The sequence below is a fragment of the Mugil cephalus genome, chromosome 14 (genome assembly GCF_022458985.1).
Source record: "Mugil cephalus isolate CIBA_MC_2020 chromosome 14, CIBA_Mcephalus_1.1, whole genome shotgun sequence".
Lineage (NCBI taxonomy): Eukaryota > Metazoa > Chordata > Actinopteri > Mugiliformes > Mugilidae > Mugil > Mugil cephalus.
In genome coordinates, this window is record NC_061783.1 from 3620814 (window position 1) to 3641512 (window position 20699).

The 20699-nt window shown below is 39.8% G+C and overlaps 1 protein-coding gene and 2 long non-coding RNA genes across 5 annotated transcripts in view; 1 reads left to right on the plus strand and 2 right to left on the minus strand.

Moving 5' to 3' along the window:
* Positions 1 to 1869, minus strand: LOC125019579. Of its 2 annotated transcripts, XR_007114093.1 has the most exons (4): positions 1560 to 1869; positions 1222 to 1380; positions 412 to 514; positions 1 to 199 (listed from the first exon to the last, which is right to left on the minus strand). It is a non-coding gene; the product is annotated as an uncharacterized LOC125019579 (long non-coding RNA). The 2 variants fall into 2 exon arrangements; XR_007114092.1 differs by having other exon boundaries at positions 1 to 514.
* A 2516-nt stretch (positions 1870 to 4385) lies between these two features.
* LOC125019575 (CMP-N-acetylneuraminate-beta-galactosamide-alpha-2,3-sialyltransferase 1-like) lies at positions 4386 to 9897 on the plus strand. Its single transcript, XM_047604424.1, has 8 exons — positions 4386 to 4443; positions 4626 to 4906; positions 5001 to 5197; positions 5281 to 5460; positions 6363 to 6408; positions 6488 to 6607; positions 8550 to 8656; positions 8742 to 9897. Exons 2-8 carry the CDS (start codon positions 4670 to 4672, stop codon positions 8860 to 8862), a joined length of 1008 nt encoding a protein of 335 aa, XP_047460380.1. The 5' UTR covers positions 4386 to 4443; positions 4626 to 4669; the 3' UTR covers positions 8863 to 9897.
* Positions 9898 to 15036: 5139 nt separating this feature from the next.
* LOC125019580 overlaps positions 15037 to 20699 on the minus strand; it is a 34331-nt gene continuing 28668 nt past the window's right edge. Inside the window, exons 2-3 of one of the 2 annotated variants that reach the window (XR_007114095.1) lie at positions 15414 to 15526; positions 15037 to 15298 (exon numbers count right to left, since the gene is read on the minus strand). This is a non-coding gene — a long non-coding RNA (uncharacterized LOC125019580). Of the gene's footprint in view, positions 15299 to 15413; positions 17278 to 20699 lie in introns of those variants that run through there. The other variant, XR_007114094.1, reaches the window with a different exon arrangement.

Genomic DNA, 20699 nt, shown 5'->3' on the forward strand with positions numbered 1-20699 from the left:
GAGGTCACATTGTTTTTTTTTTTTTTATTATATTTTATTTTTGTGCAATATTAGCTACTTGTCCACTTAACATTTTAATGCAGTAGCACAGTTGGACCAGTAGGTGGAGTAGTGGAGCGTTGGTTTGGCTGGAGGGTCTTTTTCTGTGATGAGGAAGCCCCACCTCACTCAGCTAAATGACTCGTATTCTCCATTTCTCCTGAAAAACAGTAAACACCAATCTGCCACTTGTACCCTCACCCAGGACCTGTAACATTTACATAATATGTATAATTGTCATTATCATGTCCCATATCACAATTAAGACGCACTATCACAGCAGAAATGTTTATTTTCTGCTTACAAGTCACAACAGTGCATTATAAAAAAAAAAAAAAATGTATAAAAACATGCATTAATAATAAAAACAACCTCCTGGTGATGAGATGGCTTCATCTGACATGAGGTCCATGGTAGTGGTTTTCTATAGATCATCTTCGTGGCTATGGACTACACCACCTCTCGCTTTGTACAGCTGCAAAAGCACAGAGAAAACAGAAGTACCCTAACATGAGGGTGAGAGCTTGCATGTGTAGAAGATGAACTTAAAGTTACAATAGAAAAACAACCTCAAATTTCTCTCAAATGCTCCTTTGAAACAGGGCCCACACAGGGCTACAGCAGGGCTGTAACTGGCTGTAACCTAATCACACTCACTCATCTATATAATCTTACATAAAATTGTAAAACAAGTCCTAATTAAAATTTCAGACTTATCTTCCAATACAACTCTATATGTACATGTTCTAGACAGTGTAATGATCAAAATATTAAAGGCATTTTACTTTTTTATTTTATGTGATGAATCGACTCCAGTAAAATTAATTGATGTTGGTCCTTCAAAGATTTGGAGATTTCATGATTTCTTAACCTCAGTGCGGGCCATATATTCAAATGTAAAATCAAGCATTACTCTACAAACAGTTAATACTCTGACCCAATGACAATGTCAATGTGGCAGAACACAAGAAAAGACAAATATGCAGATCATTCTCAGAATATAAAAGTTTTTGTAATTATTTCTGTAAGTCTTTGATATCTAGAAAAAAAAAAACAAACAAAAAAGATTCTTAAGTGAATAAAACTATCTCTGCTTATGGCAATTGAACAGTTTTGTGTGAACACAATGGATGTTTTCTACTAGAGGGGAAGGATCCACTACTTGTCTAGTGGTCCACTGACCATGATTAGCATACGAAAGACCAAGTCACACCAAATCAGGCAGACTCGTGAAAACGGCCGTACGCGGTGTGCTTGTGTCTTGCAGCTCCTTGCGGGCACACGGCAGCTTTGCCAGCTGTATCCTCTTTCCGCATACTCCCGTATACATCCCTTTTCATGCTGTAAAAAAACATATGAGGAAACATCCAAGGAAAAGGTTAAGGTATTAGGATCCAGATCAGGAAGAAATTCTGTATTAAGGGAAAGGGGTACAGACCAAAAGGCAAGTATGAAAAAATGTTCAATTATTCACAGTGTATTTTTCACAACATAGAAAACACACTATGGCTCATAATTACCAGAACATCTTCTGCAACACTGTTGGAGACAAATTGGAGACAGATTTTTCTTCTGAAGGTGCGAGGGCCAGGAACAGTGGAGAAACAAGCGGAAGCTAACAGATGTAAGCTCATAAAGAACTGGATTAAAAAAATATTCTTTGAAATGTTATTGCAGTTGAAATCAGTTAATCAGATGGAACTGTGACCCAAATCACCAAACAAAAATAGTCTGGTGTCTAGTGACTACAAATTACTGAGTCATGCTTTGTGAAACTACAATACGCTCTTGATTTTTTACACAGGAAGGTAGTCACCCTGAGGGATTCAGAAATGCCTCATGTGTGGAGTATTTCTGAATTCACCTTCTCAAAAATTTGCACGTACTTGTGGATCATGTCCCTATAATACAGTGCTGATCATTCTCAAATAGCAACGGTAGACTGTGAGTCAGTCTTTGAGAAAGCAAACAGCCATTTGTCTTTGTGGAGATTATGTGATGGTTGGGCCTTTACAAACACTCAAAGTTACCCATGGCCTACAAGACGGATGTGTGTGACTGTGTGCAGTGTTTCTGTGATGACTCAGAGACTGCTGTCACTGTGTCGTTTGTCATTATTTAACGCATGCACTGGTTCTTGTGGAAAACATATTGGTGTATTATATTTAGCAAGTTCACATAGATCAAATCTATAAAATGAGTGTGGGTAGTGACAACTTTTACGCTCACAGAGTAACACCTTTCAATGATAATTAAACATGCTCTAATTACTGTTAAAAGTCTGTGCAATAATAAAACATTGTTCAAATGAGCCTGATCTCACAACAGAAAAACAATGAGCTTCATGTATCTCTGTGCAAGTAGCCTACTGGTTCAACATGGGCTGGTGTTGGTGCAGCCTAGAGAATACCTTGGATTAATGAGAAATGCATCAAGGATTCTAATAATAGAAAAAAAGGTGTGATTGAGAGGCGTAACACTGTTAAAAATACTGTCGGTAAAACATGTCATTTTCAGAGGTTTGTTTGGCAGTAGGGGTCAAAGCCAACATGGCTGCAGAGGAAAGACTATAACAACAATGACTCTACACATGGTTCAAGAGGTGCATGGTAACTGACGTTTATTTGCTTTACTGGACAATGCTTGCTCCTCTGTCCTCATTCTTTACTTTGGCAATGGGACAAGCTTGAGTGATTTTGCTGACATTCTGCAACATGACAAGTCCTGATTCCTCAAGGGGCACAAGCTGAAGAGGCTTTAAAAATGATTGAGTAATGAAGAGTATGCTTTGAACTTTGCCATGCCCTGTATTTCCCTGTGTTTCCTAATGACAAACTGCCTTGGAAATGAGACCTGTAAACATCTACGTGATGCATGGACTTTATTGCACCGAATCAACTTCCTTAGGCAAATACAAGCAAGCCTGTGGCAGGTGTGGCCCATTGCTGTGCTGTTACTGTGAGGGCAGCGTCATCTGTTGGTGACTCGTAGCCGAAATTAGGAGATTAGTAGCCCAATTAAGCATGTCTTCATGTCTAAATATTATCCTTTCTTTCTTTAATTACTATTGGAATGTGATTTTAAAAAAAAGTGTGTGTGTGTGTGTGTGTGTGTGTGTGTGTGTGTGTGTATACAAAATACATTTTCTGATTTAACTGAGCTCAAAGCATTTCTGAAGAGGATTCACTGTGTGCTTGATTTAGCGAGGGGCAACCACACATTCTTTTATTCCTTTATTTCAGCTAAACTACGGAATTCTACGTAAAGAATAATCAATAAATGCTAACGCACACCTTAAAACATAAGCAGTTCTCTATCTTTTCGTGTTTTCTCACGTCCAGCTCCATTAACCAAGCACGCGCAGTGAAATACTCATGTGTATGCTTTCAATATGTCAGATTATAATATGTCTACAGTTTTAGTATCATAGCGGTAGTATATTCCTGTAATTCTTTAATTTACTTGAACTCACCAATTCATGAATATTACGTTTTTACGCTTGGAGACGATGCGCGTCTGATTCAGTTCAATTCAATTCAGTTTTATTTATATAGCGCCAATAACAATACAAATCGTCTCAAGACGCTTCACAAAAACCAGCCTGCAACCTCCAGAGCAAGCCTGAGGGCGACGGTGGCAAGGAAAAACTCCCTTTTAACAGGAAGAAACCTTGAGCAGAACCCAGCTGATGCGTCTTGTCCGTTAGTGAGGGAGCTGTGAAGCACAGGACTGAAACATTTATACGTTCTCTATGACGCGCTGGTTTTCTTGATTACATCGACTATAATCAAAGGTCTTTAAGCTGACATTAAAGCGCAATGCTTTCTAGTTTACGCACATCCATTCTTAATGCGTTATTTGTTTCATGTGTAAATATTTCAAACTTCCTTCTCTGCTCTATGGTTGCGTTTAGACTGTAGCGGATATACATACACAGCATAATTCTCACTGAAGGGTACAACTGAAACGAGCATAAGTCAGAATATTTCCTTCAGCACTTTCACAATTACGTTTTTGGATGCAATGACTTGATTGGATAAACGAACAAATGGAATGTAGTTAGACATGATTTCATCTTACTAGCAAACAAAACAACGACAACGAAAAAAAATAAGTTTAAAGTATCTTCTAAGAGCACATTGATTGTACATACCATAAAATGGAGGAAAGCACCAACACTTGGGCAGACCAGTGTTCTTTTTTTGTGGCACTGATGTCTGTTCTGTTGCTACCACCACGCCCCACCTTTCCACACCTGCAGCTCAGGTGCAAGTCACCAATCACATTCTCAGAAAATCCTCTTCCAGGGATTATCTGACACCGATCAGCTGACAGTTTACCCAGTAGTCAGTAGTGACACACTCATATAGTGGTAGTTGGACCAGAAGCGCATTCACTGATCAGGTAAGAGATGAAAACTAATTATATTACTTTTTTAAATAATTTATTTACATTTGATTACCTGTCGGCTTGATATGTTGGCTTATGGCTGACTAAGTGAATAATTCTGCCACTAAAATGCTATAATAGTAATAATGATAATAATAATAATAATAATAATAATCCCACATCCTTTCTTGTTTCAGATCGTAGCCGTTTCCCTGACCACAAGCGTCACACATCCAGAAATATGTCAAAGTTGAAGATGTTAAAGATGATCTCTATAGCCCTGTGCTTCGCCGGCATTCTTGTGTTTTTAACAGGACTCACTGAGTTCAATATTCAGTTCTTTCTTGATAATCAAACCCTCTGTGGGACGTGTTTATCCCCCAAAAATCAGCTGTGCTTCCACCCCTTAAAACCCCCAGTTGAGCCGCTTTTATCTGCGAACAACAACCTCTCAGAGGATGATTTCAACTGGTGGAAGGTGAGGACAGAGTTCTTCTGCGTTGTTGAAGTTGGTGGATGGAAATGTCCCAGTGTGCTAGTCCAGATAAACATTCTGTATCTGTCTCCACCAGCACTTACAGGATGAAAAACTAGACTACAACACATATAAAGAAACAGTGAACAGCCTGTTTCAGACATTCCCAACCATCCTGGAGTCTTTAAAGCCCAGCAGAGACAGCTGTAAGACCTGTGCTGTGGTGGGAAATTCTGGTAACTTGAAGGGATCACGTCGTGGACCTCAGATAGATTTCCATGATTACGTCATCAGGTAAATATTCACCAAGAAGAAAATCTCATTTAAAGACTGGCCTCTTCTTAAAGAGTGGAATGATTTCCCCTGTGTTTTTTTAGAATTAACAGGGGTCGCACCAAAGGCTTCGAAGAAGATGTCGGCACCAAAACAACTCATCGGGTCATGTATCCAGAGAGTGCCGTGGATTTAGACAACTCCACTCACCTTGTGTTGGCTCCATTCAAGATACTGGATCTAGAGTGGCTCAGGATGAGCATGACAACTGGATTTCATGGAATGTGAGTCAATCCTCTTTTCAATTTTTTATTTTAGACTGTATTTAAGTGGTTGTCCCAGTTTGCTATCAGGTGTGTTTAATGTAATGTGATTAGATCATACTATGCATGCTGCGTGTCATGCGTGTGATTCTAAGTGACAAGGGATGCCAGTTAGAGGGCTCAGTCCATGCTCACAGATGCTGAGTCATGATACTAAACTACAATTCCACCTCAATCAGATTGGTTGTGTCAGATTATAACATAGGAGTACCTCCTCTTGGAGTAACGTGGAACAGTCACACTAGATGATCTTGAAATCATTCTACAGTCTATTGGGGTCTTAGGCAATAACTGGCACCAGACTTGGTCACAGACAGAGCAAGACACACTGCTCCACTGGCTAAGTTAACTAAGTTAATAGTTGATGAAAGAACAAATAATTTAATGTGAGTAGAAATGACTTTCCCCTGTTTTCAAGATTGACTAGCACTTAGCTATTTAGTGTAATACTCGTCATTATCTATTTCCATTTTTCCTCTTCCTCCCTCTCTCCTTTAACACCTAAGTTAGTTTTTTAAATTTGGCACCATCAACATGTTTAAATACTTTAAGAGACGTGTGCACAACGTGTAATGTGATGGTAGAACTGTGTCCGGTGGGGCCCCTTCTACTGCCATTCAAAACACGACACATTATTGCAGTTGCCTGCCCTACCTCTTAACACGCTCCGCCTCTGCTTGCAATACATGATTTACATCCAAAGCGAGGGGAGGAGGGGACTGAATGAATGAATGAAAGAACTGTCCTTGGACATAAAGTATTTTGCTGTAGTGTTTTATGAGTTTCATGTAAAATAGATTAGAAAAATTAAGATTTCATTAAATAGACCGACATAATTTGTCACTTCATGCCGTCCCCAACAGGTCCTATGTTCCAGTAAAATCAAAAATAGCAGCCAACAAGGATTTGGTGAGTAACACTCAGAGATTCATGGACTCTACAGGTAGTGGATCATGTAAGTTTAAAGACCAATTCTGACCGACAACAGGTGATGGTGATCAACCCGGCTTACATAAGACACGTTCATGACACGTGGCTGGGAAAGAAGGGCCGGTATCCATCCACTGGCTTTATAACTTTGGCTCTTGCGCTGTACATTTGCAATGAGGTAAGTTTGCCTTTAGTTTTATACCTCTGTATAGATTCACCCTGGATCTATCTATCATTGAACTGGAGCTGCCTTTGTGAGGTTTAAAATGTGCTTGGTTTGTGAATATACCCGATTTAGGTTATTGCAGTATAAATGGTTATTGTGAACTTATATCACACCAGTTAATTGAAATAAATATAACAGGAACATCCCAGATATATGTATTAAATGCAGTGAGGTGAAGCGGACATTATTCCATTGTATGAGGTAATGTAGTAAAATAAAACCTTTTTGGGAGGAGGTTAAAATAGCATTAGAAAAAGTGATTGAAATTGAAAGCATTCCAAGCATCCTGTACTTTTTGTTGTAGGGGTTTATACAAAAGGTCACAAATACAATGAAAGTGAGCCTAATAGACATGTGTCTTTTACACAGAAAAAGATCCATTGCAGTTTTTTGGAAAAAGACCAGCAGACCAAGTGGTACATACTGGGTGAATCAAATGCTGATAACTTTTCCTTTGGAGAGAGTGACGTATTTTTCAAAATGGAAGGCAGGATCTGTTTGAATAAAGGTTCAGTTGTATAAACCTCATAACAGGGTTAATATGTTCAATAACCATAATTGTAACAGGTCATTAAATTGTGCACAAATGTTTATGGCTGAGAAGGTTGTGATGTGTATGTGTATTGTTTGTTTGTAATTTTTTGTTTTTGTTTACAACACTTCAGGCACAGGTCTACATACTTGCAATAATTGTGTGTATATGTGAAAAATGTATATATGTGTGTATATATGTATCTATATATATATATATATATATATAGCTGACCTCCTCCATACTAGACTCTTAGGCACTTTGGTCAGAGTGACTTCTGTTTTTGTCAGAGTTCTGGTTGACCATTGGCTCATTTGTATGAGTTTGTCTGTGCTGTCACACTATATAAAGACCTTGAAAAAGCCAGAAAAATAGCTCAATCGACATTGAACATATGCGCACGCTGAGCATCTCATATGGGGTGCTGTTTGTAAAGTTGTGCATGAACACGCAAATTTTCCTACATTTATCTCTAAAACTAAAAAATGAGGTGTGAATTTTTCAAACCTCACTTTTTTTTTATCATATTTACTACATGTTAAATCTAAATGTTTAGTCTAAACATTAAATGTTAAATCTAAATGTTAAATCTAAGTATTAAACCTTTTTCCTTTAAGAAATTTAATGTCAAGAACGGGAGTAACCCCTGGTTCTGTCCTGAATTCTTGCAATGTTGCATAAAAGGGACATGAGCAGTGATTGGCAGTATATTCGGCATCTCCGAAATAAGTGTCTTGTTGCAATGCAGTGGACTATGCTATACTTCTAGAATGTCTGTTTGATAACAAGTCCTGTAAATGGATTGAGAATGATTTAGCTGGCATAATACAAAGTGTGGTGGCTGATGGCTACCAATCTCTTTTTAAACGACTCTAAAGATGTGCCACATCTATTGCCCCCTCAGTAGATCTGACTCTGCAAAACCTACAATCTGATTTTTGTGTGGTCCAAAGTACTCTTGTCAAACTTAACTCCAGGCAAACCGAAATATATGATTTTCACCAAAAATCTTTCTTTTTATTTGAAAAAGTATAACTATTTTTGATGGGATTCCTTTGAGAAGGGTTTCCTGCTATCTTGATACTGCCAGTCAGTGCCGGTTTACTGACTCACTGCATGTGACCGATTCAGCGGAAAACGTTGAAAGAACAATTTTTTAAGTATTTTTTCTTTGGCATTTTAGCCTTTTATTTGACAGGGCAATGGAGACAGACAGCAAATGGGAAAGCACCCCACTCATTTTTGACTGAAATTCACACTTTACAACAGTGTTACAGTTACAACAGTGAACACTTATACAGCAAGTCTTTTATACATTAAGTAGTTTTGATGATTAGTACATGTTGGTTTTCCTTTTCACAGGTCCATGTGTTCGGCTTCGGAGCAGACAAGGATGGAAACTGGAATCATTACTTTGAGGAACTCCGGGACAAAAAGCACAGAACTGGAGTACATCCAGGACAACAGGAGTATGATGTTATCCAACATTTAGATGAGCAAAAACAAATCTCCTTTTATAGAGGGTGGTGAATTCTTTTTTTTTTTTTTTTTCAGAATTGACAGCAGCCAGGAGTCTCATACTCTTACACAGCAAAATGAGACTTCTGCTTTCCAGAGAACAAGGAAGAAAGAAGATTTACACATGATGGTTGCACTACTTTTTTTTGTATGTTAAATGTTATTTTTATAAGCGTATCAGGTGACTGAGCTGTATGTAGAAGTTTGTAAAAAAAAAATGGAGGAATCATGCACGGTTTCACTGTTTGTTTGTATTTATTTCTGATCCAGGATGCACTTTTATATTATTGAAGGGAATTTACTGTTATGTCGAAAACAGAAAGTTTTGATGAGGTTGAGATTGTCAAAGGTACTGTGGTTGTCTCATGTGGGCGGCTATGGCTCAATAGGTAGAGTGGGTTGTCCATGAACTGAAGGGTTAGCGGTTCGATCCCCCAAGTGTGCCATATGCTGAAGTGTCCTTGAGCAAGACACTGAACCCCCAGTTGTTCCCAGTGTCAGTTGCACTGGTGTATGAATGTGTGTGTGCTTGTGTGAGCAAATGGGTGGATGTGTCTCTGACTGTAAAAGTGTTTTGAGTACCTTTGAGTAGGTAGAGAAGCGCTATATAAGAGCAAGACTATATGCCCTTACTTGGTAATAAGAGAATAAATCTGCCAGTAGACAACAAACCTAAGGCCTTGTTTCTTTGCATCCCATGTTTAAACTTAATTTTCTGTTTGTTTATTTTTTAATTGTATTTCAGCCTTGAATTAAATAAAAACTAATAAAAATAAATAGCAAATATTCAGCAAAACCCCAAGGCTGAAAACCCTCAGAGTGACCAGATCTTTGAACAACAAGAAACCTTGAGCAGAACCCAGTTCCTATGGAGGGACACGTCTGCTTAAGACTGCTGTGGTAATTTTCCATTAAGCATGTTTTGTACTCGTTTGCTCGTTTCATGTGTACTGAAGTAGTCAGACAGTTATGGGGCCATTATTGTGGCAAAACTATTTGCAAATGTGTATTTCTATACACAAATGAGTCACCAGATCTATAAATGTGTAACCAGGTCCACAAATGTGTAATAAACAACTCACAAATGAGTCACCAGATCTATAAATGTGTAACCAGGTCCACAAATGTGTAATAAATAACTCACAAATGTATAACCAGATCTATAAATGTGTAACCAGGTCCACAAATGTGTATAAAAAAACAACTCACAAATGTGTAACCAAATCCACAAATGTGTAAAGTAAATTTACAAATGCGTACATTGATTCATTCACACGTGACTTTACCACTACCTGTGCTGGTCGTATAGACTTTATGGCTGGGATGAACGCTCCAGGGTGAAACTGCTTTTAGCCGTCAACTTCCAGGCTGATCCTCGTTCTGAGAGGCTGCAGAAGCACTGCCCTCAGCCACACGACCAGGCAGTCCAACGTTTATTTGCGTGTTATATCGTTAAAGAAACTAAGAGTCAACGGGTGACGATATTTCAGCTATTTGATAACCTCAGACGAACAACACTGTGCTCAAATTGTTGCTGTGGCTTGTACTGTAATGTTATGTCGTTTCAACATTGACACGATTTTAACGTGCCGAGTACTGTAGCCTGCAACAAACACTAATTAGCTTGCTGTCAAGTTTTTCCTTTGTTGAGCTTTATTAAAGCTTAAATTAAGCTTAAGGTCATGGATGTTACTACTGCTTGTTGCTGCCGTAATATGATACGTGATAGTATGTACTGGCTGTTCACAGCCACTTTTTTAATCTATGCAGTTAGCACTGTTTTTTACTGGTATTGGAAATTCAGAGAATCAGTTCATCATGTACACTCAATAAATATTTAGGCCATATATTTAAGATTGTTTGCTTATAAATACATAAATCTGGTTATTCTATATTTAAAACACTGGGTTTATTATTATTAAATAAATCACATTAGTTTTTCACATGAAATTTCACATATGCATCACATGAAATTTATTAGTTTATGCAAAACTATGTAATCCAAATTGAAACTTGATGGAAATTTCGTATTCAATCGAAATACATACATGTAAATATTAGGCTTGATATTTTTTGATTGTAATTCACTGTTGGCCATTTTTACCCGGCTGATTATGCATGAATATTTTTCAATCACAGTAGTAACATCCATGCACATTCGGTGTCAACTGTACAAAGATTATGGGTGGATATAGGTTTAATAGGTTTTACAGTTTTTGAAATGGGTGATGGATTGATAAGGTTAGATATGCTCAATATTTTCTTATCTTCAGACATAACAGTGTAGGAGATGTTTCTTTACCTACTTGATAGTTTTGACTGAGACTCCAATCTGTCTCAGAAGTGTCATTAGTCCTTAATCTCATTATTGACATGAACTTAAAATCATTGTTTTATTTTATGGCCTTGGTGTCTTGGCTTTTGGCCTTCGTAGCCTTAAAGAACTGACAACACAAAAGGCCAAGTGGCCTTGCCCTTAAAATGACGAAATTCCAGGCCTGGTACAATGTATGATATGAAGACATACAGAAAGAATCCTAGGACAGGAACCCCCTAGTCTAGACACTGCTGGTGGTGGAGAGCCAACAATTACAGGATACAATATGTCTGCTACTTCCTAGGCATTGGGTTTAAGGTGATGGTGGTGATGAGATGGGATGTACACTAGTAGGTGTTAAAGACAGAATTGTAATTATATTTAAAGGACTACAACCAGGGACCTGATTGACTCTGGAAATACAGAGAGAAAGATCATTGGTCAAGTATGGCGATGGTGCAATTGACAGTGAATATTTTGAGGCACTGTCAGTCCGTCTGTGAGTTTTTCTACACCTACTCCCGGTCCTCAGAGGATGAAGCCCACAGCCTTTCATATCTAAACCTTTCCTGTAGCACCACTAGCAAGTATCTGGACAAATGTTGGATGGTTTACTACAGGGCACAGTTTGCGTGAGCTCTAGCTTCACCATCAGTTTAAACATTCAATGTCTCCAGTTGTCTAATTACCCTGGACCCTGAACCAGTGACTGAAGGAGGGGAAACACTACTAAAGAACCAAGTACATAAGAATCAATAAAGTGTTCCCTGCCACAGCACTACCACCAGGGGCAGCCATTAAATGTATTGATTCTCATGAACTGTTTTTTGCATTTCTGATGCATTGAAAGCTCAGACAGAAATGGAGTTGACATGCAAGAAAGACACTTTCCATTCTCCTCTGTGATATTCAGTCGGGGGTTAACCTTAGATAAACCCAAAGTTAGATTTTCCCTTTAACTTCAGTCCGTTTGGTTATAAAAGCCACTGACATGGAATAAACATAGAATATATGGAATCGAACAAAAACTAGGGGCAGAAGTGTGGTACTACAAACTGAATTCTGAAATTCAATCATTTAGGTTTGAATCTGAATAAACTACATTATATAACTTAATTACAATTATACTATTTGATTACACATTGTTTGACATAAAACTGATTTTATGGTCAGGGTATCTATACATAAGTTTGGGGTTTCTGTGGTCATGCCTGCAAGTTCAGTCACAGAAAACTTCCAACAACTGACCACAGAAGCACAGAATCCATCAACACCCAACTGCACCCACCAGCAAACTGGAGAAAAATCTGAAGCCTGAAGTTCCCCTGCTAACCAAATTTGGACTGAAGAGAAACAGCAACTTAGTCATACGTAATATCTGAGCTGATTTTGTCTGCAACAAATTAGCTGCAGTGTGACAAGATGTTTAGATTCTGCACTGACTGTTAGTGAAATAACTTTAAAAGACATATCATTTGTTGCTCTGATTGGATGGAGTGCTACTTCATTGTGTGCAGAGGTTATTTTTTCTCTTTGCATTGATTGAAGCACTCGTGCTATTAAGAATCTGGTATAGGTGTGAGACGGCATTATGTTAAAGATCCATGACAAACACAGATAATAGATTATGGAGCTATGACAGAATCTGGGAGCCTTAGCCTGTGCAACCATTAGAGACACTTGCAGGTAGTTGCAAACGCTGATCAGTCTTCATCTGTTGCAGAGCCATTCTCTCTCAATTAATGTTAGAAAAAAAATGTGTGAAACATCCATGGCAGAGACCTGGCACTACTGAAAGACCCTGCTTATCCGTTGCCACAAATGAGATACTGCTCTATGAATCAGGGGCAAAGCTGTCCTTTGGCCTGTTATTGAGAGTATTATTTTATGTGTCATTTCTGATTCACATTGTTGTGGGTAGGCGATTTCTAGACAGATGTCTGACTGAATGAATTCTGAAACGCAGAAAAACATCACTCACAATCGTACGTCTTGCCCAAGGACACAACAGACAGACTAGGGATAGGGCACAATCCAACCACCAACCTTTTGGTTATTGAACGACAGCTCTACCTCCTGTGCTACTGGTGCTCCAAATAGAAAACAAAGATACAGATCAGTAATGTAATGTTAATAAGGAACCACTCGTTGAACAGGAAATAAATAACAAAACCTCCAAACAGTGATTATCATACTCCTGTGATCAGTCTGGTATTTTAACTTGCATTAAATGAAGTTCTAAGTTATCCCATTGACTTGGCACACAGAAAAAAAAACATACTTTTATTGCCACTGAATGCAGTCTGGAAAGGACTCATGAAGCATTTTCTTCTCATTAATGCTCCACACACCCCCAGAGAATACATAAGCAAATATCAGTTACAACAACTCTTGTTTTCACATGTTCTGGGCCTGTACGTTAGTGTCTTGCCCAGGTGTGTTTCATGATATTGTTGAAATGTTGAAATTGTCCCGAAGCATCCAGGCCAGTAGGGGTGAGAAGCCAGTTTTATGTTCGTCATGTTTTCTCCTGTTTATAGTTGGGGAGCCCAGGGATGGTTAGAACATGTGCTGCTAGTTGCTAGTTGTTAACCTAATGGGCAATAAAGATTACTCTGGACTGCAAGTTCACTGAAGCACCGTTTTTTCTGGCGAGCAGGAGAAAGGCGGGAGCCATCCTTTCTGCTATGTACTGGTTTCCACCAGGCAGGTTGTAAAACTACAACAAATGAAGACATATATATTGTTAGCGTAACAGCATAATTACCTAAGTCATTGCAAATGCAATATTTCAGGAGGAAGAGGAGGAGATGGCCACAGTAGCACAGTCGCTCCGACATGTTTTCATAATGGAGACACCACAGGGCTGTGGTTTGGTTTCCAGACCCTGTGCTGCTGTCTCGCTACAGTTTGGTGTAATGCTGTAGAAAACCTTGTTGGTGTCCGACTGGAGTCTGATGTGCAGAATTATACTTATTACGCACTCTAAAATATTTAAACTTAACTTTTTCCACTATAATGGAGAAAAACAACAGAACATCAGAACAGTGTTCTTCTTCAGCAAACGTCTGTTCTGCTTCTACCAGGGGTCTCAACATCTGAATGTCTCACCTGACTGTGACTTATATCTCCTCAGTGGTTCGCCACACCTTGAGAAGTGATATTCACTTGCTCAAGCTAGATCAGTCAAACCCAGTCTAGCGCTCCCACCAGCATAAGGGACCGTAACAATATTTTGCAAAGCCACACCATTCAGCTGCAGTCTCGGGAAAAAAAAAAAAAAAAAGAAATCAACATGTGTTAAGGAAATATGTGTGTCTACCTCTGGCTCACCAACTCTTGATGCACTCCATGGACACATTGTTCATGTGGTTGAAAGTATCTAAAGAGTGCATCCTGGGTCATTAATGAAACCCACATGGGGAGCATAGGCTAGGTTTGTGCTTTCAGCATTTGTGATCCTGATGCATTCTTTAAACAGATAGCTGTCGTCGAGATCCCGATAATTGTCATTGCCAGCCAATATAGTTTCAGTGGATGTCTGTGTGTTTTACTTCCTTCAACTTTGCCAAGAAATTAACTCTAAGATACAGTTGCGTCTCCTGTCCTGGAGCTCTTTCAATAAAACCATATTCTTGCACTTTAATTGTATCATCAGAAGTAAACATTTCTCTGAAATGGAAATTCTTTACAACTTTACTTTTGTGCTTCACCACTGGTTTGGGTTTATCATGTGTTTTACAATGACTCGCTTCCAAGTATTGCAGTGCTTGCCTGTGCCACCACAACTCACTTAGCACAACCTAACCTTTGTTTTGTGGTTTTCCTCTCCACACCCATGTTCTTAGGAAATAAGAGCTTTTACCCAAACAACAGGTTCAGTCTCAAATCTCAAAGCAGAGAAACAGGTTGGTCAGCGAGCAAGAGCAGCACTGTCATGCCAGACTTTAGATTTAGATTATGAAGGGTAAAGCACATGCCTACTCCCAAAAAAAGAAAGATTGGGCGAAAACCTGTTGTTGGTTGGATCATTTTTTTATTTATTTTTTTTAATTTTGTGTGGATACTGAGTTTATTAACTTTTGTACGTGCAGGTACACGTGCAGGTTTGAGATGCAGGTTTCCTCAGTTTGTTGTTAAACTACTGCAAAAGCAGACACACGTGTAATATGTCATTTTGTAGACATATTTATGTAGTACACTATTGATGCTTATTGTATTCTCTTTTGTACATGCAGTTGTCATGGTCCTCTTATTTCTTCCTTATGAATGCGCCCTGAAATACACATAAAAATAGGTGGAATTATTTTTTTTTTTTTAAAATGACATACATGCGTTTAAAAGTATTTCTGAAAAATAAATTTGGTTTAACTACATCTCTCCTCAATGACCTGTTGGGAATCCATCCTATATTGTCATGCTGATGGAGCCACATGTGGTTATCTTGAATAACAGATGTCTGCTGGTTAAAAGCTTGTAAGATCATCTTGTTTCTAAATCGCCACTTAAGGGGAAAAAAAAAACTTATAAAGGACTTAAAATATTACGGTTAGAATTAACAATGGTACAGTACAGACACTTTAAGAACTGTGCGTTAATGCCAAGTAAATCAATTCCATTTATTTAGTCAAAAATCAATATTAGAGCCCAGGGTGCAAGGAAACAGTTACACCAATGGGAATATTTTGCATAATAACTATTTTTTTGTTTTCTTTTTTTTCTTCACATCATTCCTTGTAGTTTTTAAATCTTATGTCAACTGGTTGTATTTAAATATACTTGATAGATAAACTTCCAATGATTATTAATCTTAGATACACCAATCTGGCATAACATTATGACCACCTGATATGGTGCATCCACTTGAATGCCAGGTCCAAAAGATGAACATGGTTTACTTCTCTTGTCAGTGGTCATAATGTTGTCACTGATCAGTGTATGAAACCTCATATACTGTACCGTGGTGTGCAAAAGGGTTTGCCCCTTTCCTGATTTCATGTTTGTCACACCTAAATGTTTCAGATTATCAAACATACTTAATTTAAGAAAAAAAGATAACACAAGTAAACATATAACACAGTTTTTAAATTAAGGTTTTTGTTTTTAAGGAGAAAATAAATCCAAACATGTATGGCACTGTGTGGAAATGTGTTTCCTGTTAAAATCTAACTTAACTGTGGTTCATCACATCTTAGTTCAATCTCTCTAGCACCCAGGCCTGATTACTGCCACACCTGTTCTCAATCAAAAATGAATTAAATAGGACCTGCCTGCAAAGTGAACTAGACCAAAAGATCCTCTGGGTACTGTTGCCCTGTTTATATCTCAAACACAAGATTAGAATTTTGTGATTGCTTACAAGTGTGGGGCACGTTACTTTTAAAAAGTATTTAGTTATAGTTACTAGTTACTTCTCCCCAAAAGTAACTAAGTTAATAACTGAATTACTCCGCTATAAAAGTAACTAGTTACCAGAGAAAGTAACTATTGCATTACTCAGAATTACTATTTTTTTATTTATCTATTTTTTTTTAGTTTAAATATGTCTAATAATTTTTTTCTTAGTAGGTTCCACAAGCCAGTTGCATGGAGTAGAACTGTATAGACACATACTTACACATAACTTTTTTTATATATATATATATATTTATTGCACCTCAGACCCCAACTGGTAGACTGCTTTCACATCGAAAATCCCGGGTCGACCAAGGTCGACTTGCCTTTGGTGCTTTCACATCGGCAAAAGTGGCAAATCGGACCTCCCGCCGTGAACAGCTTTGCGGCTCCCGTGGCTGAGAACCAAGTCGGATGATAACAGATAGCTTTAGCTGGATTAAGGTGCTCTATATTTCTATGACATTCAGTTTCTATATCAGATGATATAGTTATATTCTACCACAGCATTAGTTATAGTTCTGTTCTTGTTTGACTGGCATAGTTGTTTTTTAATGTATGAAAATAATCAAACAGCAACTTTAGATGACGGATCTAAGGTGACAGAACAAGCTCTATTTCCAGAATACTCATGGGTTTCAGTTCATAAAGAAATGGGTGTGTACCCATGGCTGCAGTTGTTCAGGGGTCCGTTTCAAAAGCAGGTTCAACAAACTCTGAGTCTAATCCTAAAATCTGAGTTGATCTACTCTGAGATAGAAAACTCTGAGTTTCACAACAGCGATTGAGTTACTTTAATCAACTCGGGGTAGTTTCACCTGGAGTTAAACGCGTGAAACACAGCTATAAAAAGCCAGCATCAATAGAGCGCCGATTCGACGAGTCACCATGGCAACGGGGAAGCGGAGGGCTGCGTTTTTCACGTGGAAATCCTAATGCGCTCATACGGCGAGTTTCAACACGTTTTTAGACAGAAGTGCAACACCGCTGCAACTGTAAAAGACAGGGAGACGGCGTAGGAGAACATTGCTGCACGGGTAAATGCGTAAGTTTAAATGTAGTCCTTTGCGATCACAATAATATTACAGGGGGAAACTGCTTGAAATGGTAGCCTATTCGTTTATTTCATTTAGATCCAATCCCGCGGGACAGAAGCGCACTTGGCAGCAGTTTAAGATGAAATATAAAAACATTGTTCAAACAGGTCACACCTCGGCATGGAGGGACCTCATTATGATCATGTTTTACACTGTAAAGTAGATATTAAGTGGCTATTTGACTGTGCAGTTGTTTTATCCCCAACATAATGCTGTTTTCACATACAAAAATATCTTCTCATCTATATCGTGTTCTGTTAAATAATTAAGCCTGTTTACACTGACACAGACTTCTACTCAGCCAACAGAAAGAAGGCAGATGCCCGTAAAAAGGGTGGTGGACCAGCACCGCCATCTCTAACGGAGGCAGAGGAGCCCTAAGCCAGAAGGGAGCTCATCCTCTGAGTCCACCCTCAAGACACAAGTACCTGTAAAACGTAGTAGGCCTATAGATATCCTTTTTAAGCCTATTCATACAAATATTTATTTGTCTTTTTTTCTTTTGTCCCAACAGATTCTTTTTGTAGACTACCGCCAAAATAGATAATTGTCTGAAAATGCTAAAACATCTATGCGTGGTCTGATAACCATCTCCCGACGAATATTTCATTCTCTGCGCAGGAATGCTGCACCTTCATCCACGGGGTCGTTGTCAAAAGGACACGCCATGTTCTTCAAAAAAGTCGCCTCCTACTAATGGATCTCTGATATAGCCTACTGACTCTGATTTTTTATTTTATTTTTTATTTAATGATTTTTGACAGACGGCAGAACAAGGCTATGCCAAAACTCGCCAGCTGACTGAATGAATGAAAGAGGAAATTAAATAGCGTGTGTGGCTTGTGCACATCAGACTCTTCACTCGTGAAGTTCTCAGGAGGCATCAATAGACACATAAAATCTGGACCCACTCATGATGTTCCCACTATATTTAATTATAAATGGTAATTATGATGATTCTAAATTGACGCTGATTGTGAGTCCGAATGGTTGTTTGTCTTTGTGTTAGCCCTGCGGTAGGCTGGCGACCTGTCCAGGGTGTACCCACCTCTCCAGCAACCCCCGCGACCCTGAGGATTGAGTGGTGGTAGAAGATGAGAGGTCAGATGAAACATATTGTACTATTCATTATAGAGTAGTCTACTTATCGCAATGCTTATGTGGCGGGGCGGTAGGGCTAATAAATTGTACTTAGTTATTTTACACTGAAATCAGTATACTTGTTGCCAGACAACGCCACCTCAGGTACTCACCCTAAGGACATTACTATTACCAGATCTTCGGTTTTACACAATACAGGTCCGTTGCTCGGCAAGCAAGAGACGTGGCCCATGAAATTAGTCACAATAATATTTTATTAATACAAAGGATCCAAACAAAAGAAAATGCAAAAACAAAAGTTAATCAAGGGCTTCGGCCTAAAAGTAGCTAGGGCAAGCGAAAGGAGGGGTCCCCAAAGTAAAAGTTCCCCCAGACACACGTGAAAAGAGCACACCCGTGAACGACCCACATCCCTGGAAACGGCACAGCAGACAGGAGGATCTCCTACGATCACCCACACCACTACAGGCCGTCAGCCCCTGAAACAAAAAGAAAAGCACCAAATATAATCAGCAAATATACAAAGTTAAAATATCACCAGATAAAATGATAAAACTGCTAATACAAATCAAATCGCCAGCATCAATTGAACACAATCGGAATTGAATGAAAAACGAAATCCGAAAGTGTGAACCAGATAAAAGGGGTCACGAAACCCTCACTAAAAAAAGAGCGGACGCTGGCAGCCGAGAACGGGCTGCTACGAGCCGCGGCGAAGGCGAACGACCCAACCACAAGTGGGCGACCAGCGCAATAGGACGGACGGCAGCAAAGCACCGCAGCACGCCGGAGCCAGCCAAACCCGAGCCGGGAAACAGCTGCACGGACGGACAGGAACTTGAAGCAGGACAAAGCAGCAGAAGTAATGCAGACGGAAGGGAGCCAATGGAGTTGATGGACTTGATCCTACTTAAACAAAAAGGAAATTAAATACCCGATCGCTCCCCCCACAGGACAGGTTAGACTCAGAAAGAATGAACTACATACCTTATGGTACAGCACCTGTTCATGCAACCAGTGAGACGAGGCAAGAGCAGCGAGCCGCTACCAGCATTTACTTGTGACCACACTACATTAAACTACTGATAACGAGAGATCCAGCACAACGAGAGAGGATACGCACCAGACAAGGAGACCACATGGAGCCAGAATCCACCCACAGCCCCTTTGTCACAGCACAAGAAATAGTTAAGGCTCCCGCAAATACAAAACCGGCAAAAACGTACGCGGCCCCCGGAGTTACCTGTTGCAGCCACACAGGACGTCCCGGAAATTACGCCAGCGGGAGACAGAGGGAGGAGGCGTAGGAGGGGCCGCTCTTTTATCCACGACCCCATCATAATTGGCTCCTGGCCACGCCCAGCCGCATAATTATATGCTGCTACATTCCACCCCCTCCACCTTGCATCGTCGACCCGACGATGGACACTTGGCACACAATCTCCGTTAGTTCCATGGTCTAAATAATGCAGAGACTGCGTTGGACACAGGGGCAGGAGGAGCAGCAGCCTCTGCCTCTCTAGTAGGTCGAGGAAGATGGTGGACATTGGAGTGTTGCCCAGCAGTTACCCGTGAAGTCCGGCGTGGGGCCACAGGGCCCGAGCAGAGCGGACCAACGGATGGACCAGCATCAGAACCCGTTGCTTGCACAGGATGGCCTACAGAGGGCTCCTGTCTCAGAATTAACAACTCATAGTCAATTGAACACTCATCCTCAACGGAAAGGTCTACCAGAGGTGGTGAAGGGGAAACACAATCAGACCCCCCGTCTCCGACCACAGCCTTCAGCTTAGATCGGTGAACCTGCTTGGCCTTGGTCCGATCCTCTACCGGGGCTATAGTGTACACTGAGCCACCTCCCTGAGGTGCCCTCAGCACCACATACCTGATGGAACTCCACCGGTCCTGAATCTTATGGGGTCCCCTTGCCGCAAAGTCCCGTAGGAGGACCAACTGGCCCTCTTGCAGTGGCTGTTCTTTAACCTGCCTACCATGGACTTGCCTCCTGCGTTCTGCAGCCTGGTGCAAACGCTCTGTGGCACCTTCAAACGCTAGCTGCAACCTAGTCTGATGTTCACAAACCCA